The sequence below is a fragment of the Python bivittatus genome, unplaced genomic scaffold (genome assembly GCF_059951505.1).
Source record: "Python bivittatus isolate LINGU-HERP-01145 unplaced genomic scaffold, Pbiv_v1 ctg000580_np1212, whole genome shotgun sequence".
Classification (NCBI taxonomy): Eukaryota; Metazoa; Chordata; class Lepidosauria; order Squamata; family Pythonidae; genus Python; species Python bivittatus.
This window is the reverse complement of record NW_028277087.1, coordinates 25,564,350-25,589,541: the sequence shown is the minus strand read 5'-3', so window position 1 is coordinate 25,589,541 and position 25,192 is coordinate 25,564,350. Positions and strand designations below refer to the sequence as shown.

Here is a 25,192-nt window from a genome sequence, read left to right as displayed (position 1 = left end):
AAGTTTGTAAGCTAGAAAAGGATTAGTTATATTCTTGCTACCTCATCTTTTCCTATGCCCAGGATGTTCATCTCTTTGATAGTTAGCCAGTAACATTAACTGATAGAATAGTGGTCGTTATTTGTGTCATTCTCCAATCATCTTGACTGGAATTTCCAGTTTCTTGAGTTCAAGTAGTTTACCCTTGGGGAGCTTGGGTCGCCTGGGCTCCGGTGTGACAGTCTCAGAGTCCAACATGCCTCTTGAGATGCATTCTGTTAGCTGAATAGCTGAACAAAAATGTCTTCCCACTCCTCATTAGCATGCAAGATTGCTCCCCACCATCACTAACTGAGCTATCCCTTCAAACCTGGAAGCTAGAATTTTGTGTTTACAAGTCTTATTATCTCTACTAAAAATGTACATAGAAGTTCTATAGCATTTTAATTCCAGGACACAGTACTGTTAATTTTTTAAAATCCTCTTATTTTTGTAGGTTTCCACAAGGCTAAGTAATACACCGTCTTATTTCAGCTATATCTGCTAGTTAAACCCGGGAACTGGATCCACCTTTATTTTACTATTGGCAAATGCTTGTGATGGTTCCACAAAATCCTATAGTAAAGGTTTAGCTTCATTGTTAGCTTCACTAACATCTACATGCAAGATTTTGAAGTGAAGTCTTGAATATTTATATAATGTTTATTTAATGCATTTATAAACTAGTGTATGTTAATTATTTCTTCCAAATTTAGGGACCAGAATAAATACAAAGATGCAGCAAATTTACTGAATGATGCCCTGGCCATTCGTGAAAAGACCTTAGGCAAAGACCATCCAGCGGTTTGTATATAGGGCAGATTTTGGTTTTTCCTATTATGTAAATACAAATTCTTTTCCTTAAAACTCATTTTAATGTTAAACTTAAAAGGAAGTTTTTAAAGTCCTTGTTTACTGTTAAACAAAATTGAAGTTAGAGGACCCTCAATTGTTTTGAATTTGTAATAACTGAATACAAATCTTTTTAGCTCCATTTATTTAAATTACATTTGTCCAAATACAATATATTCCTTTGTTTGCTGAAACAAGTGTTGTCTATAACAATATTCCTTGAATAAACAATTCAGAGAAGAGAATTGTTCACATTTGAGGTACCCTAAAATATAAGTACGTGACCTACTTAATTTTTAAAAATAATTTTGGCAGGTATAATAGTTGATCTAGTACTTGTTTTTTCCTGCAGGTTGCAGCAACTTTAAATAATCTTGCTGTGCTTTATGGGAAAAGAGGAAAATACAAAGAAGCTGAACCTTTATGCAAGAGAGCTTTGGAAATCAGAGAAAAGGTAATATTATTTACAGTTTTTGTAACCTACTGTTTTGCCAATTGTCAAGGCAGTTGTCAGGTGCCCAGGCAGTTGGTTCTTTTCGTTCTTTTAGATTGAGAGACAATGAACACACCAGTAGGTAAAGAGATTTTAAGCTTTACTGTTAACTCTAGCAAACAGATTTAAACAGGAATATAAGAATGGAAAATAGAATTAAACAGAAATATATAAACATTGTATAAAAGCATAACATACCAAGCAAGATGATAAAACTCTTCCCCTACCATCGGGAGCTACCATAAGGCAACAGCAGAGAGACCCCAAGATAGCTTAGATAACACAGCGCCTAGTCCCAAGGCCTGTGCCCACGCTCCAAATTCCAGGAGCAATGCCAGGGCTTTTTATTAAAGTCTGGCACTGAAATCCCATGACTGTTTTGGAGTCAGGGGCTTTGAAAGTTACCTTGACCAGATGTTATACCTCCTCATCAAAAAATTCCAGAGCCTGAGAACTGTATAGATAAGCTAGTGCTTAACCTAAACAATCCTGAGGGTTTTTCTCCCCTCACCCCCCTTCTAAATAAAAGTGAAAAACAAGTCAGCTACACATTATTATGATTCAAAGTGAGCTTTTTAAATATGTGTAGGAGAAATCAAAGTATTGCACTTAAACTCCTTGAAATAACGATGGTCTTCTGCATTGCCACTACACCTACCTCAATCCAGAGACTCTGGGTGGTATACAAAATAACTTCTAAAGTTTTGACAGTAATAGCAACTTGCCACATACTTTTACCAAACAACACAATAATTAAAAATGAATCCAGTAAAATTAGCTTAGAATCCAATAAACAAATATTAATATAAACCAGAATAACATTACATTAAAACAATGCCCTGGGTTAGGTTTGTTGAAGATATATTACAATTATAATATGCATGTAGGCTAAAATAGAAACTATGTATGCAATTTTGGAAGATTTAGGATTTTTTTGTTATAAATATTTGGCATAATTTGGATATACTGTAACTTGTTATCATAGGACATAAAATATTTTTAATAGGACAAGGAGGTTTGTTAACAAGGAATGTTGTATAAACCTTTTTCCAAGCAGTTTCATGATATAATCAACATATCAAAAAACCTGTGAAAACATCAGCATGTGCTGCAGGAAAAAAAAGAGAGCCAAATGTTATTTTTTAAAATAGTTGTTACATGAATGTTTTAAGCATATTTATCATGTGACATTATTTTTTATTCTAAGGGAAACTCTCTTAATCACAGAATTGTAATCTAAAAAGAAGGGGATTGGGGACTGTTCCCACTTTGCTAGCTAAAATCTGAGAGTAGAGCCCTCACAACAGAAGAAGGAGATTCTGGAGAAAACAGTAAGAATGCCTTGATGGAGGTTGAGAAGTTGGCCAATAGGGGACAAAGATAATTTCCTGCAAGTTATCTAAAAACTGTTTATTTGAGGCCTTCTATCAACACGATGGAATCAAGAAATTAATGATGTTGGAGAGCTACAAATAAACTAGAAGAAAAGAAAGTCTAAGGAAATAATATGAAATTACATAACCAGGGAATTTCAGTGCTTGAAATTGAAGGGAATGGATGATAGTTGCTTGCTATCATTCCTCACAGAAGCATTCCAGCTCAAAGTGCACGGTGGATTTAAATTCATATGAATGGCATACCCCAACAATTGAATTGCCCAATCTTTTCTGCCATTGCATCTTTGTGTATTGAAAATACTCTAGATTAAATTGTTCCGAGACTAGTGATTAACTCTTAAAAAACTTTATGTTCTAGGGAAGGCTGTACTCCACAAAACAACCCAGAATTGTGCTAGAAAATTTGCTTTGGGCTCCCAATATGTTTTTGTAAATAATGCCATGGAAGAACTATTCATGGTTCTTTCTTTTCCCATCCAAAACTTCTAAACGAAGGCACTGTTTACCAGAGCTGGCCACGCTTGTTTAACTGTAAGAAATTCTGTGAAGTTGTAACTGAAAATCTTAAAGCATTGTAACAAGAAAATCATGAACCAGAATATCTCCTTAACATCTGCATTGCATGTAAATATATCCAGGTAATGTTGATTGATAAGTATTTGGACTTGGGATATACCGTATTTTTCCATCAATAAGACACCCCCATGTACAAGACGACCCCCACTTTTCCAACCCAAAATTAAGAAATCAATATTTTAAAGATAGTGCAGAACACATTTTTATTTAGTAATTAGGTAACATTTACCTGATACACTCGGTGGGAGGAGGTCCAAACTGTCTCTCTGCAGCTCTATTTCCATGCTCTTTTACATAACTGATTACATTCAATCACAAGTGAAACTGCCGATAGCTTGTCTCTGGAAACAGACTTCCTCCAGTTGGTTTGTTCAGCATCAGCTGAGATCAGTTACATAAGGCTCGTGATTGGAGGAAGTCTGTTTGCAGAGACAGTATGGGCAGTTTCACTTGTGATTGAAGGAAGCCTGTTTGCAGAGTCAAGCTATTTCACTCGTGATTGGAGGCTAGCAATAGGGGGAAGCCTGTTTGCAGAGTCAAAGTATGGGCAGTTTTGCAACTGCGCGGTTCTCTCCTCGGCTTACTTCCTTGCATAAGACGCCCTTCAATTTTTAGCGTAAGCATTTTAGTATCGTCTTATAGTCGGAAAAATACGGTAATTAAATGGTTGACGAGAGAAATATGGTTTACAGTATTTTTATATAAAACTTCTCATTTAATGATGTTAAAACATACAATTTATGATAATAAATTCATTATAAAAATATCAGTAAGAAAAACTAGAGAAGGAGTAAATGTGGTAGCAGCAATTCAATCAGCCATGAATTGATAAATATAAATACCATAATTAGGGCAGCTGATGACAGGGTAGATAGAGATTACCTCTGCACCACAACCAAATGGATATTAGCTGCATCTGACAAAGAAAAGTATTAATGTGGAATTCCTCTTTATTTCTAGGTACTGGGAAAAGACCATCCAGACGTTGCCAAGCAGCTAAATAATCTGGCTTTACTATGTCAGAATCAGGGCAAATATGAAGAAGTGGAATACTACTATCAGCGGGCACTTGAGATCTACCAAACAAAACTGGGGCCAGATGATCCAAATGTAGCAAAGACAAAGAATAATTTGGTATGCTTGTACAGTGGAATAAAAAGCAAAGAGAGGCAAGCCACTGTGGTTCTCGTTTGCTGAAAATATGATACTTGTTCCAAAACATTGTGATCTTAGGTGCCAGTTCTATCCTACAAATGCTTACACAAGTGCTAATACTGATATTTATATTTAAAACTTACTAAAATAATGGTTTCTCTCTTCAGGCATCCTGCTATTTGAAACAAGGGAAATTTAAGCAAGCAGAAACTTTGTACAAAGAGATCCTCACTCGTGCCCATGAAAGAGAATTTGGCTCTGTGGATGGTAAATGTTTGTATTATGAAGAAGCGTTAGAGCTAGAGATATTTTTTTTTCAAATGATGTGATGAATGGCATATCACATATTTAAAAATAATACACGTTTTAGGAATTCTTATATAAAGTGTTTATTTCTCGATTAGTTCTGCGGATCTGACCATAGTTATTTTTTCAGGCGATATGTATTTCAAACTGTACTTAGCTGGAGGCGTGCCCAACCCCCCTTTAAATTGAGGGAATCCCCCTCATTTATTATGATATTAAGCATTTTAAAAGCAAAACATTCAAATGCCATTGGTTACATTTATCTTAACTGTCTGGCTTTAGGCTTCTTTTTATAAGTAATAGAATTTTGCACAGGGTAGTAAAATATAACACTAAGAAAAAATATTTAAATCAGTTGGGGGTTGTTTGACCAGATAAATATAGATTGTATATAGTAGTTTTAGTGTAGTGGCTTCGTTGCAATAAATCAGTTATGTCAACAAGGATGAATAACTGTCAGAAATACTGTGATAAATGCAAAACTTCATATGCTTCAGCAGATAGCTAAGCTTCTCTGAACATGTGCTGTGTGCAGGCTTGTTGAGATCAAAGCTGCTTTAAAATAGAACTTTAACAGTTTTCTAATTTAGATTTATAGGTTCTTTTTTGTTTTGCAGCTTCTAGGAAACAAGGTGCATTCTGACACAGTGGGATGAGATAACCTCCTGTGGCATTCAGCTTATTTTAAAAAATTAAGGTTTGGGTAATCTATTTACAGATAATAGAAGTATGAGCCACTAGTTATCATTGACCTAGATGTTCTAGAGTTATGAAAACTAATGGGGTCTAGGATAGATTTCTCTAGTTATATGATGTCTCCTTAACCATTATTCTGGAACATATGGTAATTTTATTTCACAATTCAATATCTTACTCTTACATAGATGAAAACAAACCGATCTGGATGCATGCTGAAGAGAGAGAAGAATGCAAAGTAAGGAATTCAAGATCAGAAATTTATTTATAATTAAATATGTTGTTGTTAATTTATATTCCACTTTTCTGCCTCTTAATATATTGTCTTCAATTTAGGGAAAACAAAAAGACGGCACTACATTTGGTGAATATGGAGGCTGGTACAAAGCTTGCAAAGTTGACAGGTAGGTGTATATTTTCTCTAAACATTTGTAGTGACATGAAATTTTGAGATTTCAAACTATTTTTCTATTTAATTCTTAGGGTTCAGTGATGAGAACACCACTGTCACAGTCCACTGCTTTTCTGTTACACTTGATGTTTGTAGTGTGATATAAATAAGACTAGATGCATTTAACCCCTGCTAGATAGGCATATGCATTACATAGCCATTCTTCAAAATGTTGGAGGGGAATGTACAGTGGGGCAAAAAAGTATTTAGTCAGCCACCAATTGTGCAAGTTCTCCCACTTAAAAAGATGAGAGAGGCCTGTAATTTTCATCATAGGTATACCTCAACTAAAATGGGGAAAAAAATCCAGAAAATCACATTGTCTGATTTTTAAAGAATTTATTTGCAAATCATGGTGGAAAATAAGCATTTGGTCAATATCAAAAGTTCATCTCAATACTTTGTTATATATCCTTTGTTGGCATTGACAGAGGTCAAACGTTTTCTGTAAGTCTTCACAAGGTTTTCACACACTGTTGCTGGTATTTTGGCCCATTCCTCCATGCAGATCTCCTCTAGAGCAGTGATGTTTTGGGGCTGTCGCTGGGCAACACGGACTTTCAACTCCCTCCAAAGGTTTTCCATGGGGTTGAGATCTGGAGACTGGCTAGGCCACTCCAGGACCTTGAAATGCTTCTTACGAAGCCACTCCTTCGTTGCCCGGGCGGTGTGTTTGGGATCACTGTCATGCTGAAAGACCCAGCCACGTTTCATCTTCAATGCCCTTGCTGATGGAAGGAGGTGTTCACTCAAAATCTCACGATACATGGCCCCATTCATTCTTTCCTTTACACAGATCAGTCGTCCTGGTCCCTTTGCAGAAAAACAGCCCCAAAGCATGATGTTTCCACCCCTATGCTTCACAGTAGGTATGGTGTTCTTTGGATGCATTCTCTCTCCTCCAAACACGACGAGTTGAGTTTAGACCAAAATGTTCTACTTTGGTTTCATCTGACCATATGACATTCTCCCAATCCTCTTCTGGATCATCCAAATGCTCTCTAGCAAACTTCAGATGGGCCCAGACATGTACTGGCTTAAGCAGGGGGACCCATCTGGCACTGCAGGATTTGAGTCCCTGGCGGCATAGTGTGTTACTGATGGTAGCCTTTGTTATTTTGGTCCCAGCTCTCTGTAGGTCATTCACTAGGTCCCCCCATGTGGTTCTGGGATTTTTGCTCACCATTCTTGTGATCATTTTGACCCCACAGGGTGAGATCTTGCATGGAGCCCCAGATCGAGGGAGATCATCAGTGGTCTTATATGTCTTCCATTTTCTAATTATTGCTCCCACAGTTGATTTCTTCACACCAAGCCTATTGCAGATTCAGACTTCCCAGCCTGGTACAGGTCTACAATTTTGTTTTTGGTGTCCTTCAACAGCTCTTTGCTCTTGGCCATAGTGGAGTTTGGAGTGTGACTGTTTGAGGTTGTGGACAGGTGTCTTTTATACTGATAACAAGGTCAAACAGGTGCCATTACTACAGGTAACGAGTGGAGGACAGAGGAGCCTCTTAAAGAAGTAGTTACAGGTCTGTGAGAGCCAGACATCTTGCTTGTTTGTAGGTGACCAAATACTTATTTTCCACCATGATTTGCAAATAAATTCTTTAAAAATCAGACAATGTGATTTTCTGGATTTTTTTTCTCATTTTGTCTCTTATAGCTATACCTATGATGAAAATTACGGCCTCTCTCATCTTTTTAAGTGGGAGAACTTGCACAATTGGTGGCTGACTAAATACTTTTTTGCCCCACTGTACATGAAAGGGATCATTTTACCATATGTGGTGGACATGCAAAAAGGTAGTACCCTTCTGGTGCAAATTTCTGAGTGCAATTAGTATCATTACAAAATGAAGTTCTGAAGGCTCTCCATAACTAGGCTTGTTGCATCTATGCACACAATTGAGTGCTTCTCTTAAAAATAAGGAGCTGATTGTCAAAAGTAAATAGACACAAAACTAACTGAAATTTTGGAAATATCTTGAAAATCTAACAATTGATTTGTGGATTAAAAGAGCTTTCTCAATTGCTTTATTAGGAAAAAAAAATACTAATAAGGTCATTAGAATAATGAACTTTCAGAGGCAAGAATCACACTTTTATCAAGTTTGGACAGTTGTATGACTTATGTTACACAGCAACCTGTGTAATTTTTTTTAATTCTTATGAATATATGGAAATTATGAACAACTTTTAGACTTCTTTTATTAGTGGTGACTTTTACTTCTTTAAAATCACATCATTTTTTAAATTCTTTGTATACTCTTTGCTTGGTTCTTTTTCTCTTTGTACAAATTACTGTTCAATACATTTAGAAATAAAAAATGAAAAAAAGACTAGACTTTATATTACATTAGAGTCTGTATAAAAACAAACATATAATTTTCTAAACTAGAATTTTAATGGGGTCTATCAGATTAATAGCTCTTTAAAACTATAAAGGTTACGATTATTTAGGAAATGTGTTGTTAATGATGTGCAAACTTTGTTGATTCTGGAATGAATGATTCTAAAGAACTCTGGAACATTTTGTTTCCAAATGGACCACGTTCTTCTTGGAGGGTGGGAGGGTTTTGGCAGTTTTTGGAAGTAAATGCTTGAAACTAGAAGCATTTGAAGTGTTTCCAGTGTTCCGGCTCAAATAAAAACAAACAAACCTCTGTTCCATCTATAGCATTGTCTCTGGAATATCTCAAACTATTTTCAGTTCAGAGGATTTACTTCCGGAAACCATAAAACCATCCATCAGAACAGCTTGGTCTAGAGAAAAATCAAATTGATCAGGAAGGAAGCAGAATATTCTTGAGTTCCCTGAATAGACTATTTTGCATAGCCCTCTGTAGTCACTAGCTATAGTGAAGGCCACCAGTGTTGCTCTGCCAAGGTTCGATTTACTATGTGGCCTAAAGTGATTATGGTAGACAGGCACCATAGCCCTATCTGTGGTAGCACCTTGATGCTTGAAGAGAAGGAGCACCAAAGGGAGTAGTACTTCATATTTTCTGTGTCATTACTGCAATAGCTCTCTTTCTGCTAATTCCTGTACATAATATAGATGTGGCATTGAGCTTGTAAAATGCTGGTGATTTTACCTCTTTTGTTGGAATAAAAACTGAAATGTTGCACTTGCTCTAAGAAGAAACATGTAGCAAAGAATGATATATCAGATGCAGAGTATTATATACCAGCTATTTTTAGGCAGTTTTTCTTCTTCTTAAAAACTGAACAAGGTTGATAAAGAGAAACTGATAATGCAATTTGTATCTTTTTTTAAAATTTAGACTAGTTCTTTGCTTTAGAACTAGCCTAGCTATAAAATGGATAACAATAACTATGAAAACAGTTGGTGCCCTTTGCAAGTATATTATCCAAAAATCACTAGTAATATTAAAGCTGATTTCCACATGGACATTTCCATAGCATGCAATAATTTAATTTCAATGCTGTTAGGAAATAAATGCCTATGTCTTTATTAATTAGGCTTAAGATGAGCACTGGCTTTTAATATTGCACTGTAATCTTAAACAGGACTGCTGTAGGTTTGGGTTGTCATGGACTGCTGTCAGAAATAATTCTGATTTTTAATTAACAGTCCAACAGTTACAACTACTTTAAAGAACCTTGGAGCACTTTACAGACGTCAAGGCAAGTTTGAAGCTGCTGAAACACTAGAAGAGGCAGCAATGAGGTCCCGTAAACAGGCAAGTGCCACAACACAAAAAGGTTCTTCAAAACGTTTAATGTGTTGATATTACATAATCATTATCTTTGAAGCAGAACAGACATAAATTTAGAAGCAATGGAAGATGTGCACAGAGCAATTATACTGTGTTCTGAAAGTTCTTTTGCTCTGTTCTGGGCTGGCCAACTTTTGGGTGGAGTGGGATGCCTAACTATCGGCTCTTCAGTTCCATCCATTCAGAATCTGGAAATTTCAAGTAAACAACAGAATTTTGAAGACAAAACAGGCTCTTTGCTGTCTTGTAGTGATCACTGTGAAGAAAGACTTAAGTTTCTTAAACACCCACTCCAATATCTTTTTTTTTTCCCTCTGGGCACTGGCTGGCTGCTTCCCATCCTCTTGACCCAAGGATTTGCAGTTCCTACCTGAAAGAAAGAAAGAAAGCTTACCTGGGAGAAACAAAAATAAATCTCTCCCATCCATACTAGTGGAGATTATATTTATCATCAATCTTACCCAGTTGCACACATAACGAAAGAAAAATAGTAATCATGAATGGTCATACACGGCTCAGCAAACAAGTATTCCTTTAATGTTTGAAATGCTAAAGAAAAGCTGCTATAAACAGGCCAAACCAACACATTCAAGAATGCCTTTGCAGCAAAATGCACTATTCATCGTATCAGGAAACATCACTTCGAAGGGGTCTTGAAAGCCCAAGTTTCTGCCCGGTACAAAAATCCACTGCTAGCATCTTTGACAAATGGCCATTTAATATCTGTCTAAGCACCTCTGTTTAATCAGTGATGCACAAGACGATGAACAGTTTGTATATGCAGGAGCTTAGCAGGCCAGCCATAAAGGAGTTCTTTTTGCATTTTTAAATGAATACTGAAGTCTCCAGATCAATAAACAAAGGTCACCAGAGAATGCAGCAGTGCATAGAAAGCAAGGACAAATGACACCAAAGTAAAAACCTTGCAAGAGCTGTCCAGAAATGCTGTCTGCATGCTTTTCAGATGCAGTCAAAAAGCTCAGAAGAGACAACAACAAACCAAAACAATCCATCTAGATTTTGTAGAAAATTTTAAACCATGTTGATGATGGTTAGTTTTGCTCAAATGTGAATGAGCACTTTGTACTGCCCTTTGTCTTGTTGATAGTGGAGCTTTCAGACTACCTTTGACAAAGACAGTTACTGCATACAGAAGGGTATCCTGAATTCCATCATTGACAAAAACTTGTACAGAGTACACACACCTACCAGTAAAACAGTCAGGCAATTCATGGCATGATGATTTTAGCTGGGGAAGAATGGGCCTCCAGCCTGAGCATCAGTTTCATGCATGCAGCCTCAGAGCAAGCACACCCTGTAGTGACCCTGCTGGGTTAGGGCCTGGAGTCCAGCAACACCATTATTGGCCAAACGTGTTTGTAGACAGGCCATGGTGGATGAATCCTGTTCTAATATAGATAGTACAGGGACTAGGTAAACCATTGTGGACTCTCTTGGAGTACGATGCTTATTCAGTGACTACTCAGAGACTGAGACGGACTGCAGGGTGAGCCATCCAGTGCACATTTCTCAGGTGACTGAAAGAGACACAACCAAATATGACTTGCTCCAGTGTCAAGCCCTACCAAGTTGAGCAAGATCAAGGAAGCAAGAACTACGCAGATTTTAGTAAAGTATCTTTAATGCTACTCTGGGGATAAATATAAAGTCTTGGAAACTGTAAAAGGATTTTCTGACGTTCATTTATTGTGAGTTCTTTAAAGTGGAGTCTCTGAATGATTTGAAAAGCTACTCACTGATGTTTATTTTCTCCTTCCTTATTGTAACAGGGACTTGACAATGTTCACAAACAAAGAGTTGCTGAAGTGCTTAATGACCCAGAAAGTATAGAGAGAAGGCAAAGCCGTGAGAGCCTCAATATTGATGTGGTAAAGTATGAGAGTGGACCTGATGGAGGAGAGGAAGTGAGTATGAGCTTAGAATGGAATGGGGTGAGTACAGTACACAGTGCAGTCAAGTTTTCATTCTGTTGTGTGTTTTAAGATATTCTTGGTTTATATTCATCTGCAGATTTGAGTAAAAGAAAAATAGAAATCTGCAGATTTGAGTAAAAGATTTGCATCTGCAGATTTGAGTAAAAGAAATCTGCAGATTTGAGTAAAAGAAGTAGGAGTAAAAGAAGATTTGAGTAAAACATCTGCAGGTTTGAGTAAAAGAAAAATAAATCCTGCTTTTTATATTTTAAAACCGATTGGATAACACTGAGATGAGGAAAATCTAGGAAATAGTATTTGGATCTTGCTGTGTGGGCTTGAATGCTGATTGAATGTCCTAGTTAATACTAGGGCCTAAATCAAGGTAATGGTTGGTTTCTTAGCGGAAGCAAAGGATGACAGCTTGTATTCTTTGTTACTTAAAAGGTTCCCTTTTTCTGATTCAGTAACAAGCACTGCTGTAAACTCAGATGGAATGAAAAAACTGGACACTCTATATTTAAGTGAAAATGACTTCCGTATAAAGGAACTAAATCTACCATCTTTTTCCATTCAGGTAGTCCTGGCTTAACAACCATTCATTCAGCGACCATTCAAAGTTACGGCAGCGCTGAATGACTGGTACTTACTCCTGGTCCCTGAAGTTATAGCTGTTGCAGTGCCCCTGGTCATGTGATCAAAATTTGTCTGCACTTAGACAGCATGGGCACTTCAACTCCCCCTGCCGTCCTATCTCCCCTCCATCTCTGCCATTTTGGCCACCCTGCACAATGGGACACCTTGGTGGCAGTGGCCTTCAACAGTCTTGGGGCTTTCAGCAGTCTCAGCTGGCCACCTTCACCCAGAAGGCCACTTGCGCCATTTTCCAAATAGCGCCTGCCGTTCTTGTGATGCTTCAGAAGGCCTCAGAAGCTTTCTGAAGGCTTTCCAAAGCACAGCAAGAACAGTGACCACTGAAAGCCTCAGGTTCCAGCGCTGCTGCTGCCACCAAGGAGTGCCTCTGTGCAGGGCGGCCAAAAGGGCAGAGATGGAGGGGAGATAGGTGGATGGAAGGAGTTGAAGAGGCAGAGGAGGCTCCCTTACCTTACTGAGGCTCAGAGCTGGAAGGGACTAAGCCAGGAATGTCTTGGATCGGGATGGGTCCTTGCCTAAGTGGGATTCAGTTAATGATGGCAACAGGGATTGCCAGCATTGTCATCACTAAGCAATGCAGTCACATGACATCGTGCTTTACGACCGCATAGCGACAGAAATTCTGGTCCCAATTACTGTCTTTTAGTCGAGGACTATCTGTATTCTGTGAGCTGTGCTGCAGAATCTACTTCTACATGCAACATTTCTGCAGTTTCATGGCACCAGGATGCAAAAATAAAATCTGGCTCTAGGGCTGGATAAATTACTGTCTCCAAGTCTCAGGGAAGCCTGCCAGAAAGACATTTTTTTTATCTCATGCCATGTGCCCCCAGTGGGTAATGCAGAAAGTGTGCTATACAAGTTAAAATAATAAGCACTTTCTAAAACTGGTATTGTTCTTAACAGAGAATTGAACCCGTTTTTCTATTTGTCTGATAATTTACTGTATTGTTATTATAATGATTCTAGCTTATAATAGCACTAGATGGTTTTCTAGCTTTGATTTGCAACTGAATGCCCTGAGCACATACAATTGTTGCTCATGATAAGCACTTTGTGATAATTTCGTTTTTATAAAATATTTTAAACCAAATAGCAATTACTCTTGCATTTGGAAGTGTAGATTAGTTTCACTACTAGGTTATTTTTCGGAGATTTCTTTCTGTTGCTCTAACTCTTGCCTGAATTTTAGAATCCTAAAGGCTTGTGAGGCTCCATATTGTTCCTTTCTTCTTTGACTTTTTTCCTGCACTACTTTGACTTTCTTTCTGATTTAGTATTAGCAGTGCTAAGACAGTCAATCAGCATATAATAGAAACGCTACTACCTTATTACTCTTTAATTTATCCTGTTGGAATTAGAACTGTGTACTGTACTCTTCCCTGATTTTTTTCCTATGCTTGGCATGCCTTCAGTTTTTTAAGTGCAAGAAGAACGCACTTTTTCCATGTGTTTTACTTTTAATTAAGACATATGCAGATTTGCGATTTATAGAGCATTTAAGAAAATGAACAGTATTTCTAGGTCACAAGTAGTGCATATGATAAAATATTCTGATCAATAAATGACCTTCTTTAAAATGGAAATATCTACTTTGAGTAATATGTGGCCTTTAGGGTTGAGGTTTACTGTACCCAATAAACCAGATTTGAACCATGTCAGAAGCAGCTGTAATTAAAACACATCCATCATATTCTTATCAAACACTACTAAATTTGAGATTCTTGTCCACTTAGAAATTAACTAATCATATTGTATTGTTTTAAAATGCTATCTTTGTCTGAAAAGTCACCTTTAAAATGACAGTTTGTGGTATTGAAATACTTACTTGGACAGAAATTTAATACAATAGGGATTTTCAGCCTCTCTGTTTTGTATTCCCACCTCACTTTAATGTCTCACTAAACCTCTCCAAAGGGACTTTGTCATGAATGCAAGTAATTGCAATGGAAACAAATTTCAAATGCTTACTGGGATACAATATAGTTCATATATTCTGAATTGAAGGTACAAAATTATAAAGAGTTTCAGAACAGCCTCTTGATTAAGAACAAATGTTACCTTCAAAAATATTTTTTTATTAAAGAAGGTTTGGTTATCCTAGATAGTAATGTTTGTATCCACTCAGGGTGTTTTATTCATTCATTTCTTACAGTGTATTCTTACAACATTCTTCCTCTTAGAGGAGCCCAGTCCAGTACTTTAAACAATAAATACAAAAGTTGTTATTTTTAAATATATTTAACAAACAGTATAGCTCCTGTGCTTTGATCGCTGCTTGAGAGTCCACCAATGAGAATGAATGTGCCTTAATTCCATGTATATAACTGTTGGGATCCTCCTTGTGGATAAGAGTTTTCTAATCTTAAGTAGTTCTGAAGATTTTATTTTATAATCTGTTCTCTCTGTTGCAACTATTTTTTCTCCTCTGGAGTTGCTTTAACAATCAGAGTTTGGGTGAAATCACATAAAAATGGTGGTTGTAAGTTCAGTTCTGATACTGAAATCAAATGTTTAGGTTGAACATGTCATCAAAGGTAACCTAAGCCTCAATTATAAGGTACCTGGTGCTTTAATGAAACAACAGAACAGATCTGTCAGGCCTGAAATTTGTCCAACTTTTCATTAGATGTTTGAGAAGAGGCCTGGTCAGTCTCATTAGATCTCACTAATAAATATGAGGTTGGTGCAAATTTAGTACTGTCACACTTCCCTCCTTGCAATGTAGGTGGAAAACTGTTAATTGAAGGAACAAAAATGAAGGAATAACTATTGATAAATAGTATTTATTCAAAGAAAGGTTGAGGCTACAACACAAGAATTCCAACAGGTATCTCACTTTGAAATCTTATACTGTACTTTTATTTAGACAATTTATGGTTGCAAAACTCTTGCCCATTTCTTCTACTTTTTTTATGTGAAGGTCTGGAGGCTTGCCTCTTTTGTGAAAGCCAGGCAGTCTGCATCTGTTCATAGCTTTGGAATATTGGTGCATTATTATGAGCACATTTACTCCCATTGGTATTGTTCATAGTAACTAAAGGTTAAATTGGTCTGCCTTGTTCTGTTTTTTGTTTTTTGAGTTTTTTGTCCCTTTTGATTTTGGCTTATATGCTTTTTTTTTAATGGAAACTCATAGGTTGTAAAATATAGCTGTTTGTATGTTCTCAGCTATATTTATTATGCACAGGATGGTTAAAAAAAGATTCTGACTTTTTCAGCATGTGAATAGTAAGAGCTGTGAAAGAGAGAGAGAGAGACAAAGGCCTGCCTAAATGCTTTTAATTTTAAAAAATATTAGATTTTTTTCCTGTCTGCTAAGTATTTATACACAGCAATTCACATAATTATGTGACCTAGAAATACTGTTAATAAGTATTAACAAGCTTGAAACTGAAAACTGTTGAACTTCTTCCGCAACAGTTTCATCCAGCTTTTTCTCTCTCCGTTTCTGTCCGACAGGCCTAGATGCCTTTTCTGACTCTAATACTGTCTCCTGCATGACGGGCGTGCACCATCTTCAAGCTCTAACTTCTCTCCACTACTGACTGCTGTGTATTTAGCAATCCCTTAAGATCTTTGTCACAGCTATACTTCCTGTAAAAATGACCACTTCTTCAGTGCTGGTGTCTCTTTCATTTGGGATGGGATCCTCTTTCTCTTGTATATGTGTAGCTTTGCCAGATATGTAGTCTTACAGAATGTAGTCTTAATAACCATTTGCTGTGTAACAGATGAGTTAACAAAGCTAAGAATGAAATTCATAAGTAGATGTTTCACTACAAAAGATAGTAAAGATAGTTTAAAGTATTATACAAGATATTAAAACGGCATGAAGGTTACTTTGACAGAGTAAATAGTTAAAAAAAAAACCAAAAAGTAAGGCACATGCTTACATTGTATTTACAGACTTATAACAGGGTTTAACATCAATATGGATGTCTTGATTTATGCTTATTCAAAAGTAGCAGTGCTGTTTAGTATTCATGTGAAAATGCAGTTACGCTTTTCCCTACTAATCTTGGTGATGGGTGACTTTGTGTATTTGTCTAATAAACTCAGTCCAACTGATGTCTGTCTCTGTCTTCTGCGTAGTACTTTCTGACCTTTTCCGTATGAAAGAATTTGTTTTCCAAAACAGCAAGGCATTAGTAACTTGAAATAAAGCATAAATAAGTTACTTAGAGAATAAAGTTAACAAATATTTCACTATGTAAATTTGTGTTCTGGAAAATGGAACTAAAATATTACCAAATATACTGATGTAAAATTATGGACTTGCATCTTAACTTTATAGAATACTGTTAAGGTTCAAGTGCAAGAACTTAAAATGTTTTGTGCTATCATATGCTTCTGTTCTTAATACATGCTTGCTACGTATGAGCCAAATGAGATTGAGCCTCAATAAAATCTTGCTCACTCAGCTGTTACTATAATGCTGCTGCTTGATGGTGGGCCTTTATTGTATTATTACTGCATCATGGTTTGCATGGACTGAAGTGGTGGGGTAGGCGCCTATGCTGCTAATAGAAATGTTGAATATTCTGCAAGGAACTGCATTTACCCATACTGTTTTGATACACATTTGTTTAATTTCAGTGGAAATGAGCAGTTAAGTATTTAGATAATGAAATCATTTTTTCTTATTAAAACCATCCACCAAAACTTTAGTTTCATTGAAATGTACGAAAATTGTACTTCTTGGTTAATTTGTCATCAGGGTGAACTGTTTAATGTGATGCAATCTTAGTAGATAATACTCTGTGTGCTTATTTTTAGTCTGTTCATCTCAAAGCCATTATCATGGAATCACAGAATGTAAGGGTTGGAAGTGATCTTAGAGATTATCCAGTCTATCTGCTAAGGAGAATAAGTAGTGATTTTTTGTTAAATTGTGTTTGAAATTGAGATATTTGCTTCTAACTTTAATAACTACAGAACATAACCAATTGGTGTTTAGTTGTGATTGCTCAACTCTGACAAAGGATGAATTATTTTGTGGTTTTAAATGTGCTCATTTTTTTCAGGATGGCACTGGATCATTAAAACGCAGTGGTTCCTTTAGCAAACTTCGTGCTTCAATTAGACGCAGCAGTGAGAAGCTGGTTAGAAAACTGAAGGGAGGAAGTTCACGAGAAAGTCCTGGGTAATTATTTCTAGATGTGTTGCAACACACGGGAATTAAGTTATGCCTAAGCCTATCTTGCTATGTAATGGTTTTATCTGCTACGTGAATACAAAAGAGTTTAATCCAGAAGCAGTTCTCACAAAAATGCAGTACAGAGGATGTTGTTGAAAGTTGGTCTTAAACAGCCGTGAAAAGCTTATCTTTGCTCTTAATTTGATTGTAAACAGTATTATGGCTTTGTAAAAATTTTGATATTATATAAATGACTAGTTCAAGAATTGACTATTCTGTCCTCCCACATAGAATGACTAATGCACTTGGCTGGAATTTCAGCAGGTTCCCTTTAATAACAAAATATGAGCCTATTAATTTATTCTGAAAAATGCATTAAGGTTTAATTGGTATATGAAAACAGTTGAAACATGTATATATAATATATAATCATACTAGGTTACTGAAACTGTACAGATCTATTTAACTGGGTACTTGTTTACATTTTTTCATTAAATGTGTAAACATGTAACATTTTTATTAATTCTCACATATTAATAAAAGCCATTTTACCTGCTCTGTCTAGAATTCCTGTGAATAAACTATTGTTATATTAAAATGGACTGTAATTCTTTATCCAGTCCTTGTGATGCATAAAAGATATGCTTGGTACCAATACCATCAGGGCTTCTTTTGAAATCTCTGCTCATTCTCCCTAATGGCACATTCCTTTTTGGAAATATTAAAACCAGTTTTTATTTCTACCTATGGCCCTTCAAAAAAATAGGTAACATCAATAAAGGAAAGCAGAGCTTTTCTTTTATCAAGGAAAGAATCTAGATCAGATGTGATTCTTTTTTTTTGCTATACTTAGACCTAGTTGGCTCTGCCTGTGATTATCCTTTGGCTTTGCTAATAATCATTGTGGCCTTCATCCCATAGTATTTTCCATTTCTGTCACTTTCCTCTCTAGTTTGGAACATTTTAGTATTTAGATTTTTGATAAGTTGATTAAACTTTTCTTTGGATAATTTTACTTTGAATTTCTAGACTTTCAGTCAATAAACAATATCTAAGTATTTCCAAAGCCACCTTACTTCTTCCCTTAAAATACATTTAAATGTGTTTTTTGTTTCTTTTAGGTGTATTTTTTCTTTCTAAAAACAGCTTTTGTTTGTCTTTGAGTAAAAGGTTTCTTAAAAACAACTTAAATATTTCTATACATTTTTAAGGTGTTTTATATTGCTTTAAAATTTGTGTTAGCTTATGCTTTCATCTCTTTTAAAGAAAGGTTGGTTTACAAATAAAAAAAAATACTTAACTACTTTCATTGCTTCCCAAAGAGCAACCCAATTTGTTCTGAAAAGATACATTCTATACAGTATTGTTAAATAGCAGTATTAAATAATACTGTTACTTAATAATTATAGGATTATTTAAGTGCCCTTATTTTCATTGAGATTTACTATCTCTACTTATCCAAATCATTTTATAGGACTGATATGCATAAATAGAACCCCTAATTTAAGATCCTTTATCTTTTCTGATAAATCTATAGATGTGGAAAGTATATCAGTTCTTGAATAGTATTGAGTGTGGGGGGGAAATAAATGAAGATTTGTGTATTAGCTTTATATAGTTCCGTACTCAGTTTTAAAAGAGAATTATCTACATTTTGAGGAAATAAAGGGAAAGTTTACCAACTATTTTTTAATTTCTCACAATTGAACTAGTGTCCTCCTAAATTCATAATTACTATTATTATTGCGTATTTTATTTTTTATTCTAATCCAAGCTGCAGTATTTTCCCAGTCTCATTTATTTTAACATTTCTCCTTTTTTGGTTATATAATGCCTTCAGGACAATTGCAGTGTTTTCCTCTTTTTTAAACAAAACCTACAAAAGCTGTTTTTCCTTTTTGAACCACTGTTTTTTATTTTTCAGAACTGAAGGGTTGTATCTGGTTTTATGCAAGTAGACTTCCAACCTTCTAATATCTCCTAATTTAGTCAATCACAGCAGGTGGCAGCACTCAACCAAACTTAGCTGACCTCAGAAAAGTTAAGAATGGCCAGACCTGGCTTGTCTTTGGGTGGGAGATTATCAGGAAATTCCAGGAGAAGAAGTCATATGAAGAACTTGTTAAAATACCAAGAAATTGTTAAAATAAGAAAGCGCCAAATAATTTCCGTACTGTGCCTCCCCCCGCCCCGCATGCATATGTCCATGTAATAACCAGGAGATGAGCGTCATTCAAGGGTGTCTTTGCATTCAGGAAAAAAAAATCTTGGATAGCTACTTTGTTTATTATTCAGTGTGAAACTTGAAGTCTCACATTCTACATTAATTAACTTTACAAATATTTAAAATTCTGATATTCAAATTATCATGTATTTATGTTGCACTAAAGAATTATCTACACTGTAGATAATTGTGTAGCTCCTCTCCCATATTACCTTCATGTTCCTGCAGGCTGAAGCTGCTACATTTTCTTGAATATGATTATTTTGCTAAGATTCAAGGAACAACTTTAAACGTTATTTATGTGAATGGCCATGGAGATTTTTAGATTCAGAATAGCAGATCTCTGAGCAGTATCACAAACTGCTTTTGACAACCTGTCTTAAGAGGCTTACTCTCTTGGAATCTGCTGTTTGTGAAACATAATCCATAGATTCAAGATGTATGACACTTTGGATGCTGCTGCAAGTGGAAATTCACCTAAATTGAGGAATAACAAGATTCCTACCTACTTTTATTTAATACAAACTGTTATGCAGTTTAACCTCTAGCTAGTATCTCATTTGAAGTGACATCTGTACATAATGGTGTTTATGTGTGTTCAGTAAAACATTGGGCCACAGTGTCAATTTTTAGGGTTGGATTTATTTAGTTTGTTTTTTGTAGAACAACCTACACCCCTACTCATCCCCAACTTAGAATTTTGGGCCAATGTTTTACTGAACATGCTTAAGAAAATCAAGTTAGCACTCAGCAGTAAATCCTAGGTTTTCAGACACTTAACCCTTTATTCAGTTTTTTCCTACACTAGGCAGAACATGCCCAGATGTGACTTGACTAGAGTTGATTTTTTATTACAGACAAGAATGAAGCCTTAAACTGTTGATTGCCCACTGCACTGCAAGGTAGTCAGAGATTGTATATATCTGTACTCCATAGCCATAGTTTACATTCTAGGCTTCTTCCTCCCACCTTTATGAATAACTGGTGGGCCTCTTGATGCTAATTTCCCCCTACCAATTTCATCCCTTACACTTTCATGCTTTACACCAGTCTCTCTTTAGTGGGCTATCTAGTGCTGATATTAGCTAAAATCCTCAGGAATTTTTCTGTACCTTATTGATTTGTACTCAAAGGAATGGTGCTGCAAGAATAATAGTATCATGACCTAGTTGCAGATTTTAATGCAGAAGGAAATTTTGAAACATGCAGAAATTGGATTTTTTCTTGTCAAAGATTTTCCATATTTGTATTGGTCATATATTACTACTTGTATTCCAAAACAATTACATTTAAATAAGAGAAAACCCTGGGTATGATGACAAAAAATTGATTATTTAACATTTCAATGTCATCTTTGGATACTTTTCATGTAAAAATTGTGTTTGTGTTCATATTTGTGCTGTGTTTAGATTAACAATTTGTGCTTTACAATTTATTTATATAAATAAAATGTAAATATTGCATGACTCATTACTTTACGTTGATAACACTTGTGCTGTATTTTAATATGCATGCATTAAAGTTCTCGGAGGCTCTGAAATATATTGTTAAAATAGAAGTATACAGGCACTAATACAGTGTAATGCATCAAGGTTATACACCTTAATTTATAATAATTTGCTTGAATTTCCAAGGCTTGTTATATTAATGGTGCTACTTATCATTAGGAATGCATAGGTGAGCAGAATATATAGGTGTGTTCTTGGGGTTGTCTTTTGGCTAACCTGTGCCAAAAGATATGATGTGCCTGTCTCCTGATATACCCTTGATAATACTTGCTTTATTTTCACCACAAATCTGTAAGGCCAGGTAATTTCAACCGCCACACTCTTGCCTTGCCAGTTCAGGAAAAATGCTGCTGCAACATAAATTTCCCAATAAAATCACTTATCTTACAACTTATCAAATGACTAAGTACAAAAACTGACTGGGTAGTGACAGCCAGCTACCTCATGTTTTTCATCCCAAACATCTGAGTTTAGTCACCTGACTTTACTGTTCTAGACCGTAAACACTGACAAGAATCCTAAATGGCATATGCCTAATGCTGCCTACATTTGCTTCATTTAAGGTCAGTGCAAATGTTTGCTGCACTGGACAAACCAAGAGTATAGAAAAATAGTAATTTACGTATTACACTACATGGTTATAAATCTTAAGGTAAACCCTCCTAGATTTTAGAAGCCCCCTAAATTATTATAGCTGTAGTTCAGCGTTGGATAATTGTTCAATAAGTCTTGGAAAACTACCATGGAACCTCTACATGCTTATATAACGCAATGTTACAGCTAAAAATGTTAATAACTAATAACATCCTCTAGGGATTAAGAGTTGATTTCATTGGTTAATACAGTAACATTTGTTACTGTTAATATTCTCTGAAGATTGGGGACTTCAGTTGGCTAATATTAGACTATTGGGGCAGAATTTGGCAATGCCTGGTATGTATTACATTCTACAATCTGCAATCCAGATAACAGAAAATGGAATCTCTAAAAACCAATAATTTAAATAGACTATTAAGGGACAGGTCAAGCTGGGCAATCATTTGTCCATGCAGTTACCACCAATGAACCCTGACTCAATGGCACATAATTAATTAAAGGATTTTTTAAAAAATGTGGATGGTATTAGATCCACTTTTTAAATAATGATACAATTTGACTGTAGGGTGGAATTGTCCAGTTAAGAGAATTTAATTGTTAATCAAATGGTACTTAAAATCTTAAATATTGTGATGTTTTATGACAAATATAGGAAAATGTGTGTATACTAAATTGTATTTCTTTTAAAACATTCAGCCATAATAGTGTTATTAGTGTAGGAGTTATTTTCTTGTTATATATGTGTTTGTCTGTATATTCAGAGCTCTCCATTTTCACCTCTTCTGATTGGTTTATCCTTGCATGTTCACTGTCCAGCATGAAGCGTGCCAGTTCAATGAATATTCTTAACGTGGGTGGCAAAGCAACTGAAGATCATTTTCAAGTAAGAAGCCCTATAATCTTCTTATGCAAGTAGTTGGTACTGGCAAGGCTTAAAATAGCTGTAGGTAAAATGGTGAATTTGGGTATAACTGAACCCAAACTCAGACATGGAACAAAGCTTGATAGTGTTTTGTTCCTAATTGTATGCCATAACACTGAAATGATCTATTTCAGAGCTTCTAGTATGTAGGCCCTACAATTTTATTTAAAGTGGCCACCAACATTTGCAGTTTGGCCGTTACATATACTAGTGACTGCTGCTAATTCATTGTTCTTCCTGTTCTCTGAATATGCTGGGGCTGAAATTCCAGTGTAGTCAATGGAATCAGTCAGTTTTTCATACAGATAGCAGATGGGGTGGCAAAACCATACAGTTCAGACTACAATCAGGTATTGTATGATTGAACATGTCTCCTTGAATTGCGGATTTGTATTTTTGAATCTGTCCATGTGTTTCCTTTTTTGTGCTGACGAAAGTAAGTCATAAACGTATGAATGAAGTTATCTGGAAACCTTATGATGAGGACAATTAGCTATATGTGAACCAAACACTACTTATACTGTCTTTATTAGCTTAATGTTCTCTGCATGTTCCCATAATAGGGAAGCAGAGGCTGATAGAATTGTGAAAAGTGCCTATATGCTATTTATAAATAGTTTCAGGTAGCACACATTGTATTATCTTTACTGTCTTGTGTATGCATCATAACAGTGTTATTCTGTAATGGCTTGTAGTATATTAAAGGCATTAGGAAAGACCCATAAACTCTTGAATGCTCAAGTCCTGCTTGCCAGGAAGACCACCGTTACTCCTTTTATACTGTATTGCAGTTTTTCAAAATCATCAAAATGCCTTTCCAGGACCATCCTTGTCTTCAGCTTTGATTATCAAGGAAAGGTAGACATACTTGTTCTTGGCTGCTTTATTTCAACATCGTTCTGAAGTTTGCAAGGTTGTCTTCACTGGCCAGGCATTTTAAGTGGCTATTGGAGTTTAGTGTATCTATATTCTGTCACACTGTTAAGGTTAAAATATATCAGAACAGCATCCAGTATACTGATGCACTTAAATATCAATCAGCAACAGTTTCTCGGTTATGTAAATTGGAGAGTTAGGCTAGAAGGAAATTAATGGATGGTGTGGCCTTTCTTATTCGCTGGCTCTTGCTAAAAGTCAGAGGCTACTCCCGTAGCTTGGATTACCCTCCAGAGCAACATTTAATCTGTCACAAGGGACTATAGATAAAAATAAATGCAAACTATGCCCTTGAGTGATTACAGGAAGATTTGCACTGGCAAAAGTCTTTTCACCATCCAGGCAATGCTTTTATAAAGATTGTTTTTAAGAGTTCAGTTACTACATAGTACTTGCTAATGAAAAACATTGGGTAGGGTTAGAGTCCTCCATGAGAAAAAAATGAGGTCTCAAAATATTAACTCGAGTCACGTTTTAATAATATCTGCATGAAAACTCTTCTTCACATGTCTTAATATTTGCCGTGCTTGATTTAGTAGTTTTATTTAAATGACCAGTGTTATATTGTGGCTGTTAACTAACATATAATTGCAACTAACTCATGTGGCAATGTAACAAATGTTTCAATACTAATGTGTTACATCAGGAGAGTAAAAACTGATGCACAGGTATTTCCAGTTGTCTGAAATATTATTGCATTTGTATAAAGCCCAAAATAAAATACACAAAGCGATTAAGAGCTTTACCATTTTAAAAACTGAACTATTTATAAATGCAGCCAACATCTCATGGAACAGAGTAATCTAGGGTTAATAAAAATAGAATAGTAGGAGGGATAAACTCTTTAGGTTGTGAGACATTTGTCTTAACAGTAAGGTTGAAGGACTAAATACTTAATTAGTATTGTGGCCACAAAATAGCATGATAGGGACTCCTCCTTTTGCCCTGAATCAGCGGAGAAGCCTGATTGTGGCAGGCATGAGTATCTTCCTACAGATGTATTTGGAAAAATGTAAAATGGTTCTGTTTTTGGAATATAAATATATGATGTGTGCTGTGCGTCTTAGATTACAAATAACCATAGCTCTTAGCATTTTCAGGATGCAACATTGTGCTTTTTCTTGTATTGCTGAAGTTGCTACATTTTCATAAGTTCAGTCTCCTGTGGCAGAACACATGATCAGTCAATGCTATGATACAAGCCATAGAATTTAGGATTTTTTAAATCTCCTTCCAAAATATCTCAGTTCCTGAAAAACCAGTTTTAAAGATCTTTCATGCTCATGTGCTACTTTAGAAACATTTTTTTTTTTAATTGCTCGCCTCCTAGGACAAGCATGATAGGAAATTTGGTAGTATGGTTTGTTACTTTGTCTAATAAAGAATATTTTGATTTGTCCAAACACATGTTCTTAAGATAACCATAGTTTATGAACAGAAACAAATGCTTCCAGTCTTATGCTTGTGGTAGAAGAAGAGGTACTTTAACTAGGAGCCTTTTGGGTTTCTCTTTGAAGATCTGGATCAGGCACTGATAAAACTGCTAAGAAATGTTCCTGTTGCAAGTTGGAATATAGCCTGTTTAGTTCA

General features: G+C 35.7%; 2 protein-coding genes across 8 annotated transcripts in view; one reads left to right on the top strand and one right to left on the bottom strand.

Moving 5' to 3' along the window:
- Positions 1 to 25,192, top strand: part of KLC1 (kinesin light chain 1) — a 45,276-nt gene that overhangs the window by 15,644 nt on the left and 4,440 nt on the right. For 2 of the 7 annotated variants that reach the window (XM_015887264.3, XM_007423465.4), the window contains 10 exons: positions 735 to 822; positions 1,223 to 1,324; positions 4,297 to 4,470; positions 4,659 to 4,758; positions 5,682 to 5,731; positions 5,830 to 5,897; positions 9,543 to 9,651; positions 11,478 to 11,639; positions 17,303 to 17,421; positions 22,561 to 22,627. In XM_015887264.3, the coding sequence (XP_015742750.1) occupies positions 735 to 822; positions 1,223 to 1,324; positions 4,297 to 4,470; positions 4,659 to 4,758; positions 5,682 to 5,731; positions 5,830 to 5,897; positions 9,543 to 9,651; positions 11,478 to 11,639; positions 17,303 to 17,421; positions 22,561 to 22,627 (1,039 nt within the window). The other 5 variants (XM_088149788.1, XM_088149784.1, XM_088149786.1 and 2 more) reach the window with 5 other exon arrangements.
- Positions 9,683 to 25,192, bottom strand: part of XRCC3 (X-ray repair cross complementing 3) — a 44,845-nt gene continuing 29,335 nt past the window's right edge. Inside the window, exon 8 of the mRNA XM_088149789.1 lies at positions 9,683 to 10,057. Within this exon, the coding sequence (XP_088005915.1) occupies positions 10,054 to 10,057 (4 nt within the window). The 3' untranslated portion in view covers positions 9,683 to 10,053. The remainder of the gene's footprint in view (positions 10,058 to 25,192) is intronic.